The 22876-nt window shown below is 37.5% G+C and overlaps 1 protein-coding gene across 1 annotated transcript in view; it reads left to right on the top strand.

The window, feature by feature from the left end:
* DMRT1 (doublesex and mab-3 related transcription factor 1) overlaps window positions 1–22876 on the top strand; it is a 144691-nt gene that overhangs the window by 49852 nt on the left and 71963 nt on the right. The window contains exon 3 of the mRNA XM_072610882.1: window positions 8879–9162. Coding sequence (XP_072466983.1) covers window positions 8879–9162 — 284 coding nt within the window. The remainder of the gene's footprint in view (window positions 1–8878; window positions 9163–22876) is intronic.

Below are 22876 nucleotides of genomic sequence, written 5' to 3'. Positions count from 1 at the left end.
TAGTTGGTTATTTTCTCAAAGAGCGCAAATGTGAGCAGTTCTAAAAAGGGAGCATGGTGGGCATCTGTGAGGAATTAATACAACATACCCTTCCACCTGATAGAGAGAAGAAAGGTGGTTATTTCATTTAAGGCAACTTAAGGTTTGAGGAATGTCACCTCTCTTGAAATTTTCAATCACTGAGTAAAAATATGAGCATTTTATCTCCAAAGGAAACATCCCTCCCTTCTACCAGTGCCTTAGTACTTGTCACTGATGGGGGGTGTCCAGGCCAGGGGGTTTTATTCACAAGTCCATGAACTTTAAAAAAAAATACCTAATTTGATAACTGTGTTCCAATGTAATTGATTTTCCAACATATTTTATGTATTTAAAAGCATTTTTAAGAAGACAGTCCATTGATTAGACTAGACTATGAAAGGGCTGGAGAGGTGGGTGGGTTGGGAGGCATAACACAAAAAACTGTTAACAATCCTTGGCCTGGGCTGGTAGGATGCATTGAGTCAGTGGATTAATGACTTAAAAATGCCAGGCCTTTCCCTTGCATAGTGTTGCTGTTGTTTTGGTTATATACAAATCTTTATTGACCCCAGTTGGAGCTTTCTCAGCAAAGATGCTGGAGTGGTTGGCCATTTCCTTCTCAAGCTTATTTTACAGATGAGGAAACTTAGGTAAACAGGGTTAAGTGACTTGCCCAGGGTTACACAGCTAGTAAGTATCAGGCCAGATTTGAGGTCAGGAAGATGAGTCTTCCTGACTCCAGGCCCAGCACTTTATTGATTCTAACACCTAGCTGCCCTGGTATTTGTCCTATCTGTCTGTCTGTCTATCTATCTATCTATCTGTCTGTCTATCTATCTATCTATCTATCTATCTATCTATCTATCTATCTATCTATCTATCTATCTATCTATCTCTGACTACTAATTATTTACTTACTCCTTGTTTTGGTGATAATTTCTAGCTTCACAGATTCCTACCTTGACTCATGCAACCGTTTGGTCAAGGTCTTCATTGCCTCTAACCTCTCTCTTTTACCTGTTTAATATGCAGTATTTCAAATTTTTCTTTGTCATCCCAACAGGGTCTTTTAGCTGCCTTGCCAGTGCTGTTTTTGCCAAATCGATGTCCTTCCCTTTGAAGGTCTTTGGTTTTGTTCCTACCATCATCTCTTCTTTAATGTATCCCCCACATTTTGAAGCTTGGCTTACTTTGTTCTAGTTGTACACAATGGCCCTGGGCCTTCTTTGATGCCAGAGACCATCCTTAAGATATTCTTCTTTCCATGGTTTGAGTCCTAGATGAAACTCTAAATTTTTATCCCAACTTATGCTCCTTTTCTTTAGAGACTCTGTTTGGTGATCACTTCTGCAAAGCCCTGATAAGGGAATGGAAAAACGAGTATGGGTAAACTACTTGGCTTTACCTTCAAAAGAAAAGAGAACAATTCTACCTCTTTAGTTCAGTTTTTTAGTCATTTCCAACTCTTTATGACATCTTTTGGGGTTTTCTTGGCAAAGATACTGGATTGGTTTGCCATTTCTCTCTCCAATTCATTTTACAGATGAGGAAACTGAGACTAACAGGGTTAAGTGACTTGCCCAGGGTCACACAGCTAGTAAGTATCTGAGGCTGGACTTGAACCCAGGAAGATGAGTCTTCACTTTGTCCACTGTGCCATATTGTGCCCCAATTCCACTCCTAGCAAAGGAAAAAAACTAGCTAATAATGTGTCTTCATTAGTACATCAAGATGGCACAACTTGACCTACTGTGGTAAGATGTGCTCTCTGAATCATTCTTCTAATAGCGATGATGGATTGCGATGAGCCCTCTGCTCTTCATGTCCAGTCCCCCTTATACAAAATTACAGTTATCAGTTAATGACGTGGAACAGTAGGTAAAGTGTAGAGTCATTTATCAGGCTCTGGAATGTCTCCATCTCGTTTCTATAAGGAGACCAACTGACTCCTGCCTTCTAGATTTCTTTAATATCTGGGAATTGTATGTGTGTTGGAGAGGTTTTAGGATGTCATTTCATGCAACACGATTTCCTTCTATTTTATTTGTTCGAGTAAGACGGCCAGTGAAAGTCCTCAGATGACTTGCTGTGATGTCCTGGACCAGAGAGATGCAGGGTTCTCAAAGGCTGTAAATACAGTCTCTCTCCGGACCACTGAGCAAGCTGAATAGTCTTCAGGAACCTGCTCAGCAAAGCATCAGAGATTCAGAGGCAGAATGGATTTTCAAGAGGGAAGCAATGTGGAAGAGTGAGCAATGGAATTTTGAGTCAGAGAAGTTAGTTCAAATGCCACCTCTGATACTCCATACCTGTGTGACTGTGGGCAGGTCTCTTACCCCTTTTTGGATCTCAGTTTACCCATCTATAAAAGGAGATGTTGGACTGATTGACCTCTGAGGGTCTGTCCTGTTCTAAATCCATGCTCCTATAACTAGATAAGCTCCAGAGTCCCTCCCAGCTCTGAATCCATGGTCTTGTGACTTCATTTTACAAATGAATATATTTTGTATGTCTAGCACCTAGGAAATAAAATAGCTAAGCTTGGAGAAAGCCTCATCACCAGTCTAACTTCCAGTTGTTGAAATGTAGCATTGCAGGGGTTTCTTTTTGTTCACGTTGTTGTAGTCAACCATGTGTGTTATTTTCCTAATTTTTACTTTATTCTACATAAATTCACATAAATATTCCTATGCTTCTCTGGAACTCTCCATATTAATTGTTCTTTATGAAACAGAGTATTATTCCATTATGTTCATTCACCACAACCATTTTAGGCCAGTCACTGGGTACCTCCTATGTTTCTAGTACTTTGCTACCACTGAAAGTTCTGCAGTTAGTTTTTCATGACTCTTATTTACCTTTGGGCAGCTAAGAGGGAGTGAGAGAGTGAGGGACACAGGACAGAATAACCTTATTTTTAATGCACATCTTTTAGGAAATTGTTTAATTGTGTCATTTGGCAGATGAGGCTAGAGGTCTGATTTTAAGGAATTCAACAGGCAGATTTGATAGCTCTCCCAAGGTGTGGCTACACCTAGAATCTTTTCTGTAGGGAGAAAAAAGAAAAAAAAAAACCCAGCCAACCACATACCTTAAAATGAATTACCGGTTAACTGCTATTAATATGCCATAGACCTGAAGACCAGCGTACAACAGTGAAAGATCAATAATGGTATTTCTCATGTGTGGATATTGATCTTTCATGAGTGAGTGAATCATATTTCACCCTGTATATATTAGTACAGAAAAAAAAAGTAGCAGGTACTGTGAGTGCTATGAAAAGCCAAAAAGTTTGCTGAGCAAATTTTTGAGTACTAATATTAGGTTATCAAGTATTAAAGTCTGTAATTGCTACTGCCTTTCACATAATTGTGAGGAAGGAGAGCAGAGGATTATGTTACTTTCTGAGTTCAGTGATCTGTTGAATAAAAGGATTTCTATAATACCCCACCTAGTGCTGCATATTTTTCTACTTTTTGCTTATTGCTGTCAGTAGTTGTTTTGGTTCTTTCTACACAAATTGGTTTGGTAACAGCAACAAGAGTATTTAATGTATTTGGCTTTATTTCCCCAAATGCAAATCCTAAAATACCTTTTTGACAATAATTCTGAAAGTGATATAAATGATGAGAAATGAGGAGCTCAGTGATTTTTAGAAAAGCACAGAGAGACCTCCACGAAATAATGAAGACAGAAATGAGTGGAACCAGGAGAATATCGGTAAGGTAACAGCAGTGTTGTTTGGACAACGACTTTGAGAAAACAAATCTTTTTGAATATTAACAATACTCAGATTAACCTCAGAGATCCTATGAAAGAAAATGTTCTTTGAATCCAGAAAGGAATATTGCTGTGGTACAGGAAATGATTAGCTGGTTGATTTAGAAAAAACATGGAAAGACTTAGGCTTAGGAAGGAAGGTGTTATCCATCTTCACAGAAACAGATGATAGGAGGAAATAAACATAGTATGGTCTCATATATATGCGTATGAGTGTATATATGTATGTTTATAGATATCTATGAATATGTATCTATGTCCAAGCTTAGTAGTAGACTTTGGGAGAGGGAAGGGAGGGGATGAAATAAAGTAAAAAGTACACAGCAGGCAACAAAAGGAAAAAAAACTAGAAAGCAAAGAAAAGCTGGACAGCTTTGAAAACAATGTGTAGTATTTATTATACAGATTTTCTTGAAATGGAAATTTGTTTTATATTGAATCTTCTCTTATGGTCTCCTGTGTACATGGCAATTTTTTTTCTTTTCTCATTTTGTATTTCAGTGTAAAATAAAAAGATTACAAAAAAAAAATGATGACGCATCTCAGAAAGCCATTGTGTTTTCTAAAGACCAGGATTGGTACTCTTGGTGGTTTTTTGTGGGTTTTTTTGTCTTCTTCAGTGTGGACTTAGGTTGCTAACTTGGGTCCTAGAACATCATGATATGGAATCCAGTTTAAAGATTTCCTAGGTATCTTAAAGTAGTTTAAGATAGGCACTTGCCTTTCAGTGTACCTTTTTAGACTCATACACTCATATGTAAGATTGTGTAGTTTAAAAGACTATTAGAGTGTATTTCCTTTTATGTGCCAGATTGGGGTTGGTGTGTCTATAATTTTGGGATTAGGAGCAGGTAAAGCAAAAGATTATAAAAATTGTTAGAGGTAGATAGGAAGTTTTTAGAACTGTATGTTGACTTCTATAACGGAAATACAGGGTGTTTTGTAAATAGGAATGTCCCTTTTCAAAAGAAGTGGCTATTTATATATGGAAAAAGTGTATTTGTGTTTTTTTAACTTGTACTCTTTATTTGGAAGCTTGGCTTATTTACTCGGTGCTGAAATCTTACTGCTCTCTCATACTCTTATGCTTAAGTTTTAGATTTGCAGGTATCCAGTTTTCACCTTCTCTGATTAAATGATCCGTGGTCTGATTAAATGAACCTTGACATTTAACTCTTTTGAATACTAGGAAGGAAACTTAAGACAAGGCATTTCTTTCTAGACTACCGCTTTCATATCATTTTAACACAATCAAGTTTTCCTGGCATGTAGTAGGTTTTAGGGAATAGTTGCACTATAGAGTTGAAAGGGGTAACCAGATTGTGTTGTGGATAGAGCACTGGCCTTAGAATCAGAAAGATTCCATCTCTGTGAGTTCAGATCTAGCCTCAGACACTTATGACCCTGGGCAAGTCACTTAACCAGTTTGCCTCAGTTTCCTCATCTGTAAAATGAGCTGGGGAAGGAGATGGCAAATCACTCCGCTATCTTTACCAAGAAAACCCCAAATAGGGTCATGAACAGTCTGAAGTGACTGAACAACATCAAAGGTTGAGGAGGGTAAGGGAAGCTGAACAATTTTACTGCTATTCCTCAAGGCATTAACAGTATGATGCAATTATTTTCCTTGAACTGAAATTTTTAGAAGCTGAGATACATAAATGCTTTGTGGTGGTTTACATCTGTCCCATTCTTTCCATTCTTCTTGCCACCACTTTAGTGTGCAGTGATTTTTGTTTGTTTTTAACCACATGCCAGGCCTATTTAAGTGCATCTTACCTAGTCTTCTAGAATCTATGATCGTTGCTTCCTACCAAATACTCTCAAATTAACCATTCTACAACACCCCAAGACCATGTCATCCCCATGCTTAGAATCTGTGAGTGGATCACACTGAATCCAAGATAATGTTCAAACTCAGTCTGGCATTCAAAGCCTTCCATAACTTGATTGCATTTTTTTTTAATTGTCCCTCAATTTCAGCTTTATTTTTCTCTTCATTTCTACTTTCATTGCCAAAATAAAATACATTTTATTGCTTTTGCCACAGTGACTGGAACTAACTTCTTGTAAATGCTCTTGAAAGAAGAAACTTTCTAAGTGGAGAAAAGTTTTCTTAGCAGGAAAAACTGCATATATGAGGTATATTTCAGTTAAAAATAATATTTTTCTTCCTTTGAATGGTCAGATTTGGTGATATGCATGGTCAAATAAAGTTGAGAAAAAACAATTACCTGTATAATGAAGATAATATCCTATAATGCATTTCATTAAGGTTTTCTTAAAATGCATTTGTTTATGTTCCATGGACTGCTAAACTTATTTCTAAGCTGAGGTGTGAATTAACTTTTCCCTCATGTCTTCTCCTTTTTGCCTGCTTATAAAAGTCCTATCCATATGCAATGCCATTTAAATAAAATCCGTATTATCTCCCCCGTGAAGCCTTCATGGTCACCATATTTACTCTCTGAGGTCTTGTGGTCCTTTATCCTTGATCATTCATGGATCCTATATATCGCTGTCTCTGACAGTTTTCCGTATACATCTTATTTCCCACAAGTAAGTTATGAATTCTAGGAAGTCAGGGAGCATATATATTATATTTCATAAACACTACATAGAACATATTACACAGAGCAGGTAATGAGTGAATGAACAAAGGAAGTCTTTATACAATAAAACGTTAGAAGATTATACATCCATATACACGTTTGTATGTATATTGTACATACATATATTGGACTGCTAGGTGGTGCCATAGTGCATAGATGGCTGGGCCTGGAGTCATGAAGACTTCCTGTCTTCCTGAGTTCAAATTTGGCCTCAGACCCTAGCTGTGTGACTTTGGACAAGTCTCTTAACCCTGTTTTCTCGTCTGTAAAATGAGATGAAGAAAAAAGCCATCTTTGCCGAGAAAACCCCAACTGGGGTCTTGAAGAGTTTGACATGTTTGAAAAATGACTTAAACAATCAAAAATAGACATGGGCTTCCCCTCCATTGGTGAAAACAATTAGGACTTGATTACACATTTTATGCAGAGGGATTTGAGGGCAGAATTATGAAAAATTTCTCCTATATACTGTAGAGAATAAGGCAGAGGAATGATTTAGAAACCGAAGTAACTCTAGGTATGCACGTAGTAGAACTAATTTGGTTGATACTATTGGTTAATCTCAGGAAAGTTACAATGGCCTTGGTAACATTTAGACTTGCTGACATAGGATGGATTCAGAGCATGTGTGGTCACGTTTCCATGGATACTTGGTCCTTTGTGATAAAGAAAACATGAAGCAGCCACCTTCATACAAAGGAGAGGAGTCTTAGCAGTTAATGTTTTTGAATTTTTAAAGTAACCATATATTTTAGGTATGTTCATCTCCCCCAGGGGTATAAAACAAATTGGATTTCTGATTTTGTTAAGAATCGTTCTATTATTTATTTAAATCATGGGACAAAGTAGGGCTTGATTGTTAATGGTGCTTGTGTAGGGAAAAAGATTCACTGCACTTAGAGATAGCAGGAGCCAGAGTTCAATCTCCATCTGACACATTTTAGCAGTGTGACAGTGGGCAGGCAATAATAGTGTGTACCACTCAGGAATGTTTTAAGGACCAAGTCATATGATACGTGTAAAGTTCTCCTTGCAAACCATAAACATGGTGTATAGATGTCAACTGTTATTATTTTTTTTAATAATATATGAAGCAATTTTTTGGGGGTGGGGTGGGGAATAGGAAATTTAGAAAATAGATAATGGAAAAGTGATGCAGGTGTTCATTCAGATGCTGCCAAACAAATAATTTCTTTAAGTTTATGTAGCCTTTTGTTTATTGCTTGCTGAGAAATTTTTAGATGATGCTTCTTTGTCCTTAACAGTTACTGCTGTTCTCTTTTGATTGGTAAACTGAGTCAGAACTGAAGCTAATGTGACTGCATTGGTAGAGTAAAACAGGAGAAATGTGAACTGAGAGTAGGGTTGTTTACCTCTCATTCTAATGTTATTCTTCACCTGATAAATTTGTTAGTATTTAAATGGATGATTACAGCTCTTCAAAGGGCAATGAAGTTTTAATCTAATCTGTTCTCTATAAGAATGAAAAATGAGCAACTGAAAAAGGTGTGTATGGAGTTAGTTGTCAAAAAAGGAAAGAAATCCATTGGGGGAGTCCAAAGAAAGTAGACTTTCTCTAGGAGAGGCTATGAAACTCCTTCTATTCCCACAAGAAGAGAAAATGAAATGTACAGCTCGCATACCCTGAGAGGAGCTGGGCGCAGGAGGATGCAGATAAAGAAATTGTAATTTCTTGCCTCATTAACTGGAGAAAGGAAAAAAAAATCAAAGAAAAATAAAATTTAGAAAAGGTTTAGTAATGTGTTTGCAGGGTCGTTATATGTAGGGTTGGGGAATCCAGATTCAGAGAGGATTTAAAAAACCTATTGATTTCTTATATCCTCAAAACTACAAGACCAAGAAAGCTGACAAACTGGCCTATTTGTGACCTCCTTAGTTTATTCATTTGATGATAGTTGCCCTGCTTTTGTAGAACTTCAGGCTGATGTCCAGGCTTCTGAAGGATATGATATCAGCTGTGATCGGAAGTTAAGGTAGGCAATGTTGACTTCAGATGTTTATCTTGGTTTTAAGAGCTCAGCATACTGATTGGCAACTCTTCTAGAATCATAGTACTCTGTTGTCTCTTGTGGGCTTTTCTAACACTTCAATTTTATCCTAAGAGGGTTGCACATAATATTTATGTTTTCACTGAAATTAATTATATCTCAAGGATTTTGTCCTGGGTTAACTGGACTCCCTTGGCGGCTCCAAAAAGCAAGCTGAGAGTTATTGGTCTATGAAGTTAAACCTATCAGGCTGCATGAAATTGAGAATGCTTTTGAGTACTTTTTATTTTATTTAACTTACTTCCTTATGCATACTTAGTTTCTATATGACTATCAGCAGAGAAGGCCTGGAGAGTGAAAAAATGAGGAAATTGCATACTGAGAGTTTAGGGGGAAAACTCTTGATGAACCTAGACATTTTAAAAACTAATGTTTATTTTCTTTCTTTTTCTGTAGAGGGTCGGATGGTCATTCAAGACATCCCTTCGGTCACCAGCAGAGGGCACCTGGAGAACACATCTGACCTGGTCTCAGATTCTACTTATTATGGCAGTTTTTACCAGCCCTCTCTCTTTCCATATTACAACAATCTGTACAACTACCCCCAATATTCAATGGCCTTGGCTGCTGATTCCTCTTCTGGGGAAATGGGGAGCACACTTGGGGGATCCCCAGTGAAAAACAGCCTCCGGAGCCTACCAGCAACTTATGTGTCTGGCCAGTCAGGAAACCAGTGGCAGGTACTATATCACCCAGAGGGTGAAATGAGCATATTGTACACTTCCCCTTCTCACCCCCTTCCACACACAGAGAGGCAAATCTCTCTCCCTCTCTCTCTCTCTCTCTTTCTCTCTTACACAGATCAATTACACAGCAAATGCAAAAGATTTCTTATTTTCTCGTTTTTGCAATTTAGCCACAGTATGAGAGGATAAGAAAAAAAAATCAGGGAAAAGAGGTGGGGGTGCTTCCACTTTAAAAAAAAAACTACAACAAATGAAACATTTTTCTTTGCAAGAAACTTGAGTTCTATGAACTTAACATTTTTTTATAATTATTTTCAATAGAATTGATTTTCTTTGTAATCCCACATATTTTATTTAATACATTTATAAACAGTATCTGGGGAAGGGGTCCATGGGCTTCATCAGACTGCCAAAGGTGGGGTACATGACACCCAGAAAGCTTAAGAATTCCATTTTGCCCCTTAATGTCTTGATTCTTAATTTGTATTTTAAATTTCTACTTTTCTCATTTTCTAAGAATTCTTTTGTCTTAACTATCTATGGGTAAAATCTTTCAAGTAGATCATCCTCATTTCTGTTTTCCTATGATCAAGGGCTTTCATTGGGGGCTTCAGACATGCTGATTTTAGTCCTCTGAATGGCATTGAAGGTAGGGTATAAATGAGTGCGAACTATTGAACTTTGGATGAGAAAGAACTTAAGTTAGTTGTGTAACTTAGGGAAAGTCACTATATTTCTGACAGTTTCTTATTTGTAAAATAAAGGGGACTGGACTAGATTAAAGGTTAATAATGTGGTGTCTGTGGAAGGATTTCAGAGCATCCATGAACTTGGGTGGGAAAAAATTATCTTCATTTTCACTAACCTCTAACTGAAATTTAGCATTAAAAAATTTATTAATGTAGGAAACAAACATCATTTTGAGAATGGATCCTGGCTTTGCCAGACTGCCAGAGGGGTCTGTGACACAAAATAGGTTAGATCCCCTGAACTCCTAGGCTTTTTTTCCCCTTAGCTTAGAACTCCATATAAATTTTATGAGTTTTCTTTCTTGGGAGGATGAATACAGGAAATGTAGGTCTGTACGAGGAGGGTCAGTAGAAAAGAATCAGGACAAGATCACTTTACTTTGGAGGTAAATTTCATTCAAGTTAACAAACCTTATTGTGTATGTATTAGAGCTGTAGTAGACACCATATCTTCCTTAACTCCTTACTTTTTAAAACAAGGCTGTGTAGTATTTTCTTTCTTTGGGATTGGGGAGTGTTTGAGTCTCCATATGTGTAATTTCATTGGTGTAGAAAGCTCTCAGGTATAGAAACTACTACCAATTCATCTGCTGCTTATAGTTTTGGGGAGTTGTCCAGGATGCTCTGTGGCCAGTAAGCCTCAGAAGAAAGATTCTGAATCCAGTTCCAAACTCCAAGGTTGGCCCTTTTTCCACTACACAACCAGTTCTCAAACTTTTTGGTATCCGAACTCCTTTATACTCCAAAAAATTTTTGAGGACCCACAAAAGAGTTCTTGCTTATGTGGATAGTGTATTAATATTCACCAAATTAGAAATTAGAAATTAAAGCCTCTTAGCACTGTTATGAAAATAGTCTGGATCTTTTGGATCTTTTGGAAAATAGTCTAGATCTGAATGGATCTTGGACTCCCAGGGGTTCTTGGATCACACAGTGAGAACTGTTGCACTGCACTCACGTTATTATCTTCAAACATTTGAAGTAAAGTGCTTGGAATTTCACTGTTCTGAAGGGTTTGTCTAAGGAGTGGTGGCTGATTTTCTACATGCTAATTCCCGTTGTGGCCACACACTAGACATACTGTATTGCTCCAGATTCTGTAGAGATCAGTGAGAACTTTCAGCGTAGAAAATATACACACAATGATCCTCCTTCCAAGTACGTAAAATGCAGATAACCTGAACTAGGCTGATCTTGAAGTTCTGAGATGTTTCTAGAGCTCTGCCTTAAGGACTCTGGGGGTATCTTTGACCTGATTTTTTCCAACTTTAAAAACTCTTTCATTTTATTATCATTTATTTGATGGTGTTTGAAAGGGAGAGGAGTTGATATGATGTTTCTAGATACTCTGCCTCCTTTGTCCAAAATGCCATCTCCCTGTGTTAGTTATTTCTACCTTCTGAAGGATCATTTAATCATCAGAGCCTGTTAAAACATTGCTTTGCCTACGTACTAAAAAATGCTGCTTCTTTGAAGACTTTACACAATGGAAAGCATAGTGAAAACAGCTTGAAGCCTGAGGCATTTGGCACCCTTCCCCCCAAAAAAAGGGAACAAGATTATGAAATAACTTGGTATAGTTTAGTTCTTTCGCTGGAAATTTCTATATTCATTCATCCATTTAGCATTTTTTCCTGCTTATTATTATTTTTTGGCACAGTGTTTGTTACGTTCAGGGTACTATAGTTCCCACCGCCCCTAGTACACTAGTGAAACTTTATGATTGTTAAGGAAGGGGAGAGAGGGAGAAGGATATTTGAGTTCTATTTAGGAATTGTCCCATGAAAATTCTAAGGAGAATTTCCCCTGCTAATTTGGTGTGTATTTTGTTTTAGTTCTGGGAATGATAGACTACACTCAAAATGTGTTTGTTATTGTTGTGTAAAGTTTTTAAAAGGAGAAGAAGATAGGGAGCGGGTTTACGGGTGTCAAGATTCACAGGACAAAGAAAGAAGGTGTGTGTGTGTGTGTGTGTGTGTGTGTGTGTGTGTGTGTGTGTTTATGTGTGTTTATGTGAAATTGTAGCTGAGCCTTAAATGTCAGAAGTCTTCCCCTTCCCAAATTCCCCAAATCCTTCAGGTGACATGGCTTTGCTTTCATTGTAGATTGACCTTACTCTACCTGAACCTGAGAAAAGTGTGAAAAGGGCCTTTTTTGTACTCCCTTGGAGGTTAAATAACCAACCTGTGTTCCTCTGAAAAGGAGATACCTTCTCCTGGATAGTACCATATACTTAGCATTGGAGATCTCTAGCTTTAGCACTGCAGTGAATTAATTGCCTGTGATAGTCATTTGATCCAGGAGTTAAGAGTTTGCTCTTCTTTTTGCTCCTAGGATTCCCGCCCCCCCAGGTTTGTAGTAATGAGAGGAGCCTCAGTTTTACTTCAGGTGAACAATTCCTATTTCTGGGTCTCAGGATGTGCCCTGTGACCACCAATTGTTTAATTTCACTGAATACCCATGGGAAAATCTGTCATCTTATTATATATCAAAAAGATTAAAAAAGAGTCACTTGGAGGTAGCATGGTACAGTGAGAAAAATACTGGATTTGGAGTCAGAAGATGAGTTTGAGCCTCTCCTCTGCCACCTTACTACTTAAATGACCACAGGAAATTCATTTTACTCTCTGAGCCTCGGTTTCCTCCTTTGTAAAATGAGAGCGTGTTGGAAGAGATAACCTCTAAGGTTCCTTCCAACTCTAGACCTTAGTTCTCTGATCGTACGATGTTGATGAGTATAGCAAGCTGTGCAAATAGACAATGTGACTCTCACCTCTAACACGAGAATTGAAGCTAGTCGAGGACAATGGTTGACTTTATGAAGTGTAGCCATAGTGTTTTTATGGTTTATGGTATTGCCAATGATCATGCTTGGAATTTGTGCCTAAGTATTTGATGGAATGAAGTGATATCAAAGGAAAGGGGAGGTAGCAGAGCATCAAAAAAAGGGGGGGGGGGCACATTGCTTCATCAAAGAAATCTGTGGCTTTCCTAAGAGGCTCTCACATATTTATTTCTCCTTACTTGAGATTAGCCTCTCCCTTGTCAACCTAGTACAACATGTTTATTTAAGAGATAATGTTGCTGGTGGAGGAGGGCAGAAGGCAATAAACAGCTTTTGCAGGCTATTAAATGCAGAAGTGAAACTGAGCCGCTGGACAACCACAATAGCCATTGATTGTGAGTTTATTCCAGCGCCGCAAATGTTATTCCTGTTGCATAACAGGACCGAGAATCTGTGATTGGGCCACAAATCTCTATTGGCTAAAGATAGGCAAATTCATCTGAGACTGACTCTTCGATAAGAGGTACCTGACATAAGGGACATAAGGGACACCTTGACATCCTTGACAATGATGAGTCTGCAGTTTATCCCTTCTCTCACACCAATTAGGTGCTAAATAAGTGTGCACACACTCAGCCATTCAATTCAATGTGCTCAAGGCACTATAGGGTAGTAGGTTTTAGCAAAAAAAAAAAACCAAAACAGAAAACCAACCACCACCACACAGTCTCTGACCTTAGAGATCTTACACTCTTAAAGGGGGCATATGACAGGGACATAAATGAATATGATACAAGGTAGGATGTGATAAGGGCAAAGGAGAGATGCAGACAAAGAGAGGGCTGTGAGAAAACTGGGGAGGTTCTGGCTTGGTGACAACATGGAGAGACTGAGGATGGTGGTTTTGGGAGTTCTGAGTTGGAGTAGGGCTAAAGCAGATGAAATGTCCATACTAAGTTCAGCATGAATATGCTGAACCCCTAGGAGTAGTATGTGTGGAGAGGTTGGGGGAACTGGCTACTTAATGGAATAAGTCAAAGCTTATCTGCCTGTTAACAGTAGGTTCAGGCCCATGAGTCTCTGTTGTATTTCCAACCTGGATAAGATGGGGAGGCCACTCTGCCCCCACCCCACCAAATATGATGGGACAAGAAAGGTTTCATGAAGTTGGTGACAATTGGATCTTGAAGGGAAAGGTTTTGAACAGAGTAATCCAGGAAATAGAGAATATTCTTGTACAAGTCTGTGGTTGCAGAAGGGCCTGGAACATAGAATGAGAGGAAGCAAGCTGGATGAAAGAAGGATGGAAAGATAAGCAAGAGTGAAAAACCATTGAGGATCTTGAAGGCCCTCAAGGGATCTGTAGGAAATAGGAAGCCAACAAATTATTTTTGAGCATGGTATGTGAAACGTACTTAAACCACACATGATATATATGATTGTAATGTTTTATATGTATTTAGATATGTACTGTGTATATATATACAAATACATATAGAGAGAGAGAGAAAGAGAGAGATGATTTGGAAAGATGAATGGTGGATTAGACCAATGACGAGGCTATAGAGTTATCAGGCAGGCGGGGACTAAAGGTCTGAGTTTAGTAGATATTTGGAAAGTTTTCTCTTATAATAATACATCCTATCCATCTGTTACAGTGAATACAAAAACAACTTCCTTATGCAATTAATAACTACTCCTCAATTAATAACCATCTCCTCTCCTTATCCCAGCAAAGTCTTTTTTTAAATTTATTTTTAAATGATTATTACCAGTGTATATTTGGGGAGGTGATGACTGATTTTTGTTCAGTAAAGCTTACATTACTCCCCAACCATACACTGTTACGTGGATTAACAAAACTCTGAGCAAGATTCCTTTTAATTAGCTTGGGTGTGGAAGGATTTTAGCGCTAAGTTTAGATCCCTTCAGCAGTGGGCAGTGACAAAGACTGAAGATGGTGGGCACTGTCTCAGGTACTCAAGGCTGGGCCTGATTGAGGAGAAGGATAGATAGTGTGGCCGGAAAAGGACAAGAAGAAAGGGAAAATGGGACTAATTCACTGGAATAAAACCTTATACACCCTTCATTATTTTTCCCCTCTGATAACAGTTACTCATGCCAAAGTGCATTTTTATAACACATTCTATTCATTAACAGAAGTATTACTATACTCGGTATTTCAAAATATACCTCTAAAAAACACACAATGAATACTTCATTCTGTTTAAATCCATTGCTACCTTGATCTTTATCATACATTTTCTGTTTAAAAAGTATATCAGATTACTCCTCTTGCCCTTTTCCACTTATTATTTGGAATAAGGTTTAGGCCACACCTAATGTGACACATGGCATAGAAGCAAAACATACTGGGCTTTAATCATGGTCGTATGTAGCACATTTATTTAGGGTGTACATCCAGGATATTTTTTTAAATAAAGGCAAATATTCATTGAACATTTAGTCTGAATGGACATTATTTCTGTTCAACAAAGTAAATAGCTAAAACTTAACTAAACTTTAAAAATTACAAGTGTTTCAATTCTAGAAATACCAACTTAACAAAAGACCCAAATTGTTAACTTTTTTTTGAGATGTCAGGGTGTGCCTGTGTCTATCTGGCATGTGCTATATGCATACCTATGACTGGGAATTTGGAGTCTTTAGTTCTTTTACTTGCTGTGCCACTAATTAGTTCTATGTGGCCTTATTTAAATAATTCCACCTTTCTGGGCCTCAGCTTTCTCATCTCTAAAAATGAAGTAGTTAGATGAAATGATCTATAGCTCTTTAACAAATTCCAATGGACGATTCTATGAATTTAGTTATCTAATTTCCATCAGTGTTCTGCAAATCAGTACGCGGCAGAAGAATGGGCTTTCAGGAGTTGTCTTGTCCAAGACCACCTTCATTTTACAGATAGAGAAACTGAGGTTCAGAGCAGTAACATCGCTTGCTCCAGGTCACTCAGAAGAAAGATCACAGAGGCTGGATTCACATTGACCTCCAACACCAAATCCAGCGTTTTTTCTACTTTGCTACCTCCAAAGGACTTCTATTAGTCTTCGGTGTTTAATAGAATGAAGGACTCCCTCATAAGAATACGGTGAAGTAAATGGTTGCTATGGTGCCCAAAATGAGAGAGCCACGGTCCCCCAGGTAGTATATTGTGAGCAGATTTTTAACTTGGGTTCTGTGTTGTGATTATAATAGAATATAGGAATACTATTACTTACCTTTTTCTTGACATTATTTCTCTTAATTCTAGCCCAGGCTTAGCTATGCCTTATATTTGATTTAATTAATTGTACTTCCAAGAACCAAAATCTTTTTTTTTTTATTTCACTTTTAACATTCATTTTCACAGAATTTTTGGGCTCCAAATTTTCTCCTCCCTTGTCCCCTCCCCCCCCAAAACACCGAGCATCCTAATTGCCCCCATCTCCACTCCGCTCTCTTCTCCATCATTCCTCTCTGCCCTTGTCTCCATCCTCTCCTCTGTCCTATTGGGCCAAATAACTTTCTATACCCCTTTACCTGTATTTCTTATTTCCTAGCGGCAAGAACAGTACTTGACAGTTATTCCTAAAACTTTGAGTTGCCACTTCTTTTCCCCCCTCCCTTTGGAAAGCAAGCAATTCAATATCGGCCAAATCTGTGTAGTTTTGCAAATGACTTCCATAATAGTCGTGTTATATAAGACTAGCTGTATCTCCCTCCATCCTATCCTGCTTCCAATTACTTCTATTCTCTCTTTTGATCCTGTCCCTCCCTGTGAGTGTCGACCTCAAATTGTACCCTCCTCCCCATGCCCTCCCTTCCATCTTCCCCCCCACCCTGTTTATCCCCTTGTCTCCCACCTTCCTGTATTGTAAGATAGGTTTTCATACCAAAATGAGTGTGCATTTTATTCCTTCCTTTAGTGGAATGTGATGAGAGTAAGCTTCATGTTTTTCTCTCACCTCCCCTCTTTTTCCCCAAACTAAAAAAAAATCTTTTGCTTGCCTCTTTTATGAGAGATAATTTGCCCCATTCCATTTCTCCCTTTCTCCTCCCATATATTTCTCTCACTGCTTGATTTCATTTTTTTTTTTAAGATATGATCCCATCCTATTCAATTCACTCTGCGCACTCTGTCTCTATGAGTGTGTGCGTGTGCATGTGTGTGTGTGTAATCCCACCAAGTACCCAGATACTGAATAGTTTCAAGAGTTACTAATATTGTCTTTCCATGTAGGGATGTAAACAGTGCAACTTTTATAAGTCCCTTATGACTTCTCTTTGCTGTTCACCTTTTCATGCTTCTCTTCATTCTTGTGTTTGAAAGTCAAATTTTCTTTTCAGCTCTGGTCTTTTCATCAAGAATACTTGAAAGTCCTCTATTTCATTGAAAGACGATTTTTTCCCCTGAAGTATTATACTCAGTTTTGCTGGGTAGATGATTCTTGGTGTTAGTCCTAATTCCTTTGACTTCTGGAATATCCTATTCCACGCCCTTCGATCCCTTAATGTAGAAGCTGCTAGATCTTGTGTTATCCTGATTGTATTTCCATAGTACTTGGATTGTTTCTTTCTAGCTGCTTGCAATATTTTCTCCTTGACCTGGGAATTCTGGAATTTGGCCACAATATTCCTAGGAGTTTCTCTTTTTGGATCTTTTTCAGGTGGTGATCGGTGGATTCTTTCAATATTTAATTTGCCTTCTGAAGAACCAAAATCTTTAAGGCCTTTTTGCTTAAATTTCTTTTGGGCTAGGTCTCCCTGAGTTGATTTTAGAGCTAAATCCAGGGAATTTACACAGTGTAAGGCATGCAATAGGTACTATATTCCTACTGTTCCTATTAAATTTGATCTTGTTAGTCTTGGTCTATATTTCCAGTCTGGATAAATGAGGCTTAAAAATCAGAGGACCTTAAAAATCAAAAACCTTGCCTCTGCTCTACTTACTACCCATGAGATATTGGGCACCCCCATAGTTTCCACTTTTCTCATCTGAAAGATGAAGGGCTTGTTCCAAATGATCTCTAAGATTTCTTGCAGCTGTGAGCTGTCTTTTGGCCTTAAATCGGAGAGTCCAAGTCAGGAGAGTATAGAGCCTTTCTGATCTTGTCTTCTTGTAGCTTTGATAGACATGCTTTGATAAGTATGCAAAGTACTGATAAAAATATCGAATAGTGCCAAGCATAGAGCCTTGTAGCATACCTTGACTTCCCTCCAAGTTGAAATTAATGCATTAATCAAGTCTCTTTGGATACAGTCACTCTTTAATCAGCCATGAATCCACTTAATGTTTCTGCCATCCATGTCACATTTCTCCATCATGTTCTTGTGAAGGACTGTTATTACTCATGTTAAAGAGAATGTATTAAAGAAACTCATTTTTCTAATCCTTATTGGAATTGAGGTCCATATTTTTCCTTTGTACATTGATATAGCCTTCACACCTTGTATTTTTTCCCACTAAATGTTGATTTCCAAACATACCTATTCCAAACATACCTAATATACTCTACACCAAGAGTGAGTATAGTACCAGAGCACAGCTTTCCAGTGGGGTAGGGGTAGGGGAAGAGTCTTTTCAGCTGTTCAGTAGGCACACCTTGGCTAGAAATGTGAAAGCCTGGGTGGGGCAGGGAATTCACAGAATCACTAGATCAATGTTTTGGAAGGGGTCTCAGAGGTCATTTAGCCTCTAATTTGGTACAGATTAGTGGCCTGATTGTGCATAGAGACAATTGATTTTTAAATGCTTCCAAGATTGGTAAACCCATTGTTTTCTATTTAGTAAGATGACATAGTCAATTTTATTTTTGCGAGTGTGTGTGTGTGTGTGTGTGTGTGTGTGTGTGTGATGCTATTTGGTATTTGCAGTGTCCAGTGGTTACCAACTAGCTTGAAGAAAGTATTCTTGCTATGTACATGTTTCTTGTATCATCTGTAGGCATTTGGCCTTTTGATTCTAAATCGTAAACCATTTTTTTCCAGCATATTTTTCATCATCCTTCACTATGCCTCCTTTTGCATTGAAATTATTGAGTATTAATTTGTCTATTTACTTACTGGATCAGGCTTAACATCTTATTGGTGTAGGAACTCCCAGTGAAGAAGCTCTGTCTTCAGTACATACCAACATTTTAACTAAAATGTAACATTTTAGTGAGTTGATGGGGAACATGGAGTAATTAAATGGTTTGCCTAGGATACCACAACTAGTGTATGTTGGAAGCTGTACTTGATCAGTCATGATGATGTGGAGGATAGCCTTCTATCCTAAAGTTGTATTGATTTAATTTGGAGAGTCTTACTGAGGTCCTCCTCATCCTCTGTGCAAAAGATCACAAAATTAAATAAATCAAGATTTAGGAACTGGACAAGACCTCAGATCATCTAGTCTAACCTCTTTATTTTATCAATGAAGAAAACTAAAGCCATAGAAAAGAAATGACTTGCCTCATATGCCGTAAGTAAAGAATGGGTATTTGAACCCAGGGGATGTTGGCATATAAGTTGCAATTAACTTAAAGATGGTCTTTTTTTTTTTTTTTTAAGGAAATGCTTTTTATGAACACTGAACTATAAGATGGGCATGTATCCCCTGAAATGACTATTTTGTCTTTGTTTTCCTATGCTAGAAAAACTAAAAGATGCTTAGTTCCTTAAAGGTTAACAGTTTGTAAGTATATTTGTAGCAAAAATAAAAAATATATTGAATTAAGAAATTTTCTTAATTACTTTTGGACATTTAGTATACTAAGCATAATTTTTTACGGGCAAACCAAGTTATAAACCCTACATTTTTATGTTCCTAAATAACCAGCTCATGTCAGATCTTTAAAAAATATCTAGTTTCATCATTTTTATCCTATTTCAAAAAAGCTTACTCTGTGTGACCCTCATTGACTCATTTAACAAAGACTGTGTCTTTATCTATGAATTTAAGAGATTGATCTAGATAATTTCTCAGCATCTTTCTAACTTTTTATGAACTAGAAGTAATCCTCTCTCCTCCCCATCTCTGTTCACTTCTAAGCTTTCTGGATATGGACTTCTTTTCCTTTATCTTTCTGCCTCTTCTCTTTTGACCTACAAGCTCGTTGTCCTTTAATTTCTAGTTACTGTGTGTGAAAACAGAGCAGTAACTATTTTGAGAAAATACAAAACTCATTTAAAGAAGGCTCATTTAAAAATAAAAATAAAAAACTTGAGTTAGATGTTTCTCTATGAATATGATACAGTGAAGAGATCACTGGTTTTTGGATTGGATTCAAATCCTGCCTCTGGTACTTACTTTTGTGACCATGGACAAGTTCCTTTGTGACCCTGGGTTTCAGTTTCCTCATGTAAAATGAGAGAGTTTTTATATGTGACCTCTGAGTTTCCTTTCAGCTCTAGGTATATTGAGATGAGTTAGTCAAAACATTTTTTAAATTAAAAGAAACATTGTGAATAAAATTATCCTTAAGATGGAATTGGGTCTCTGTACTGTGAAAGGGAAGTCGAATGACCATACATTGGGGCTTCCCAGAAGATCTCTTTCAGACATGAAATTTCTGTTATTATTGAGCATGAATACAGTGAAGGTAAGAAGTGGGACCAACCCTGTGATTTCATTGATACCATTAGCTCCTAGGTGAAGAAATTCCATCTGCCAAGGGAGATCAGCACCTTCTCTGCATTTCATACTGGTAGATAATTGCCTGTAGTACTGAGAGGTTAAGTAATTTTTCCAGGGTCACAGAGTCAGTATGTGTAAGGTGGGATTTGAATCCGTCTGTCAGACTTTAAGGACAGCTTTCTGCTATGATCCCCTGCCTCTCAGTTTTTGGAGTGAAAGATCGCAGCTCCCAAGTAGGTTCAATTAAAATCAAACATTCTGTAGACCAGTGGGGAAATTCAGAAAACTCCTTTACAGGTATTCGTCCTGGGTTTCCCAAGTTAACTATTGGCTTCTCCCCTGTGTATTGCTCTATAACCATAACTTTCAAGGACGTGTTGGTGAGAGGAATTTCTCGATATTCTTGTACTCAAACTTTAAAGTGTTTGAGAGCCAGTGAAAATGATAACAGTAAGAAGCATTTATATAGAACCTTAAGGTTTGCAGTGTACTTTACAAATATCTCACTTGATCCTCACAACAGCCCCAGAAGGTTTCTTCATTTTACAGCTGAGGAAACTGAAGCTGACAGATTAAGTGATTTGCATAAGATATTTAAGTGACTTAGTCACACAACTAAATATCTGAGACAAATTGTGAATTCACCTATTGGCTTAGAAAATTTGTTATCTCATTCCTCCTTTGGCCCCCCCACCTCCCCATGTGAATTAGAAAAGTTGGATTCTAGTCTTAGCTCTGTCACTTTATTCTACATTCATTTATTCATTCTTTAAATTTTTTTAAGTGCCTACTATGTGAAGAGCACCTTATTAGTGCAGATCCAATGGATAAGATGTTCTTTACCCTTTTGATACTTATATTCTAGTAGCTTTGAGGGTTTGAGCAAACTACTGAAAATTTCTGAGTATTGGATTAAATTATTCCTATGATCTCTTCCAGGTCAGCTATCCTGTCATTCTAAATTTTATATTTCTTCAGTTACTTTCACCTGTTTTATTCATTTAAATGAGAATATACTGACAGTTTTACTATAACTTGGAAAGCAGATCAGTACTTTTTTTGGTTTGTTTGCCTTTGTTTGTATGTATGTGTACAGGTAAACTTTGTAGATAACCCCAAATAATCCCAACTTGGCCTTTTGGCAGTATATCATACACTATCTTCATAAGATAGCCTTCACACAGCAGATTTATGCTAAAAGTATCCTAATGTTTCTGACAGCTCATGTGTGACATGAATATAATCCATATTTCTTAGAGGAGCTAATCTGAGTGGTTTATTTTCCGATACTGCTGATAGGACTATATCTCTTGATGTCTTGGCAATTGAGATTCTGATGGTAACATATTGTTTATGGGTCAATGCTTTTGTCTAAAACAGTAGGTTGGAACAGAATAGCAAAGGTTAATTAAGTTTGTCTATCAAGGTGAGACAGATATGAATACCTCTAAGATTTCCTATTCTGAAGTCCAAGGAAGTCCCAGAACATACCTTTACTATCTCCTTTTCTTTCGCTTTTTATGCTGAAGAATGTTGCATACGTTTCATATATAATATAAGAAATTTCAGATATTTATGTGTATTATGTGATAGCTGTATAAATCTGAAATAGATGTCATATGGAATCTTTCTTTGTCTTTCTATGAATTATACATAAGAAGAATTCTAAATTGCAGTTAAAAAGTTGACAAGTTTTTATAGCACCTAAACATTTAGAAAGTGCTATCTTTATAAAACCTTGCAGGATAGGTTAGCACAAACATTTTTAACTTCATTTTCTGGGTGGGGGGAGGCGGAAAAGTGAGATTCAGAGAAGTTAAGCTTATTTCCTCTTGGTTATGGAGCTATACGCTGTTACAGGCAGGATTCAAACTCAGATCGATTCAATGTAGCCAATGTTGATTAAGCACCTATTTATGTGCAAGACACTATGCTAGATGCTGGGACTACAAAAAAAAAAAAAAAAAGATTTAAAAACCAAACACCTCCTGTGCCACCAGGAGCCTGCGTTTTACTGAGGGATGCAACATGTAATGGGTAAATCCAGGAAATGTTGAGGAAGCAGAGATCACCTAAAACTAGCAAGATTGGGAAAGATTTGTAAGAGAGCTGAGATGTGGAGGAAACTTAAGTATTTTAAAAGGTGTTGGTGAAGAAATAGTGCTTTCCAGGTTTGAGGGAGGAGGCAAACAAAGGCTAGGGTTTAGGAAATGGAGCCTTTGCTATTCTATTGGAGAGCTGTAATTAAGTTAGAAGAAAGTAAGTGGAAGGTGGTTTGGGCATAAGTTTGAAAGTGAAGTGAAAAGGTCAGAAGGTCCTTAAAGGCCAAGCAGAGGTGCTTGTATTTTAAAAGGCATACGAATATTTTTGATTAGGGAAGTAACTTGTTCAGAATTTTGCTTTAGGAGTGTTATTTTGACAGCTGTGAGAAGGATGGCCAGAGACTTAAGTCAGTTCTACAAATAACATCTCTAAGCATTTGGGCAAAAGTTTATCTGTAAAGATTTTTATAGTGATAGACAACTGTGTTATATTAAAATAGGGAAGGTAAGAATT

Source organism: Notamacropus eugenii, chromosome 1 (assembly GCF_028372415.1).
Source record: "Notamacropus eugenii isolate mMacEug1 chromosome 1, mMacEug1.pri_v2, whole genome shotgun sequence".
Classification (NCBI taxonomy): Eukaryota; Metazoa; Chordata; class Mammalia; order Diprotodontia; family Macropodidae; genus Notamacropus; species Notamacropus eugenii.
The sequence above is the reverse complement of the archived record's forward strand: the minus strand, read 5'-3'. Positions and strand labels throughout refer to the sequence as shown.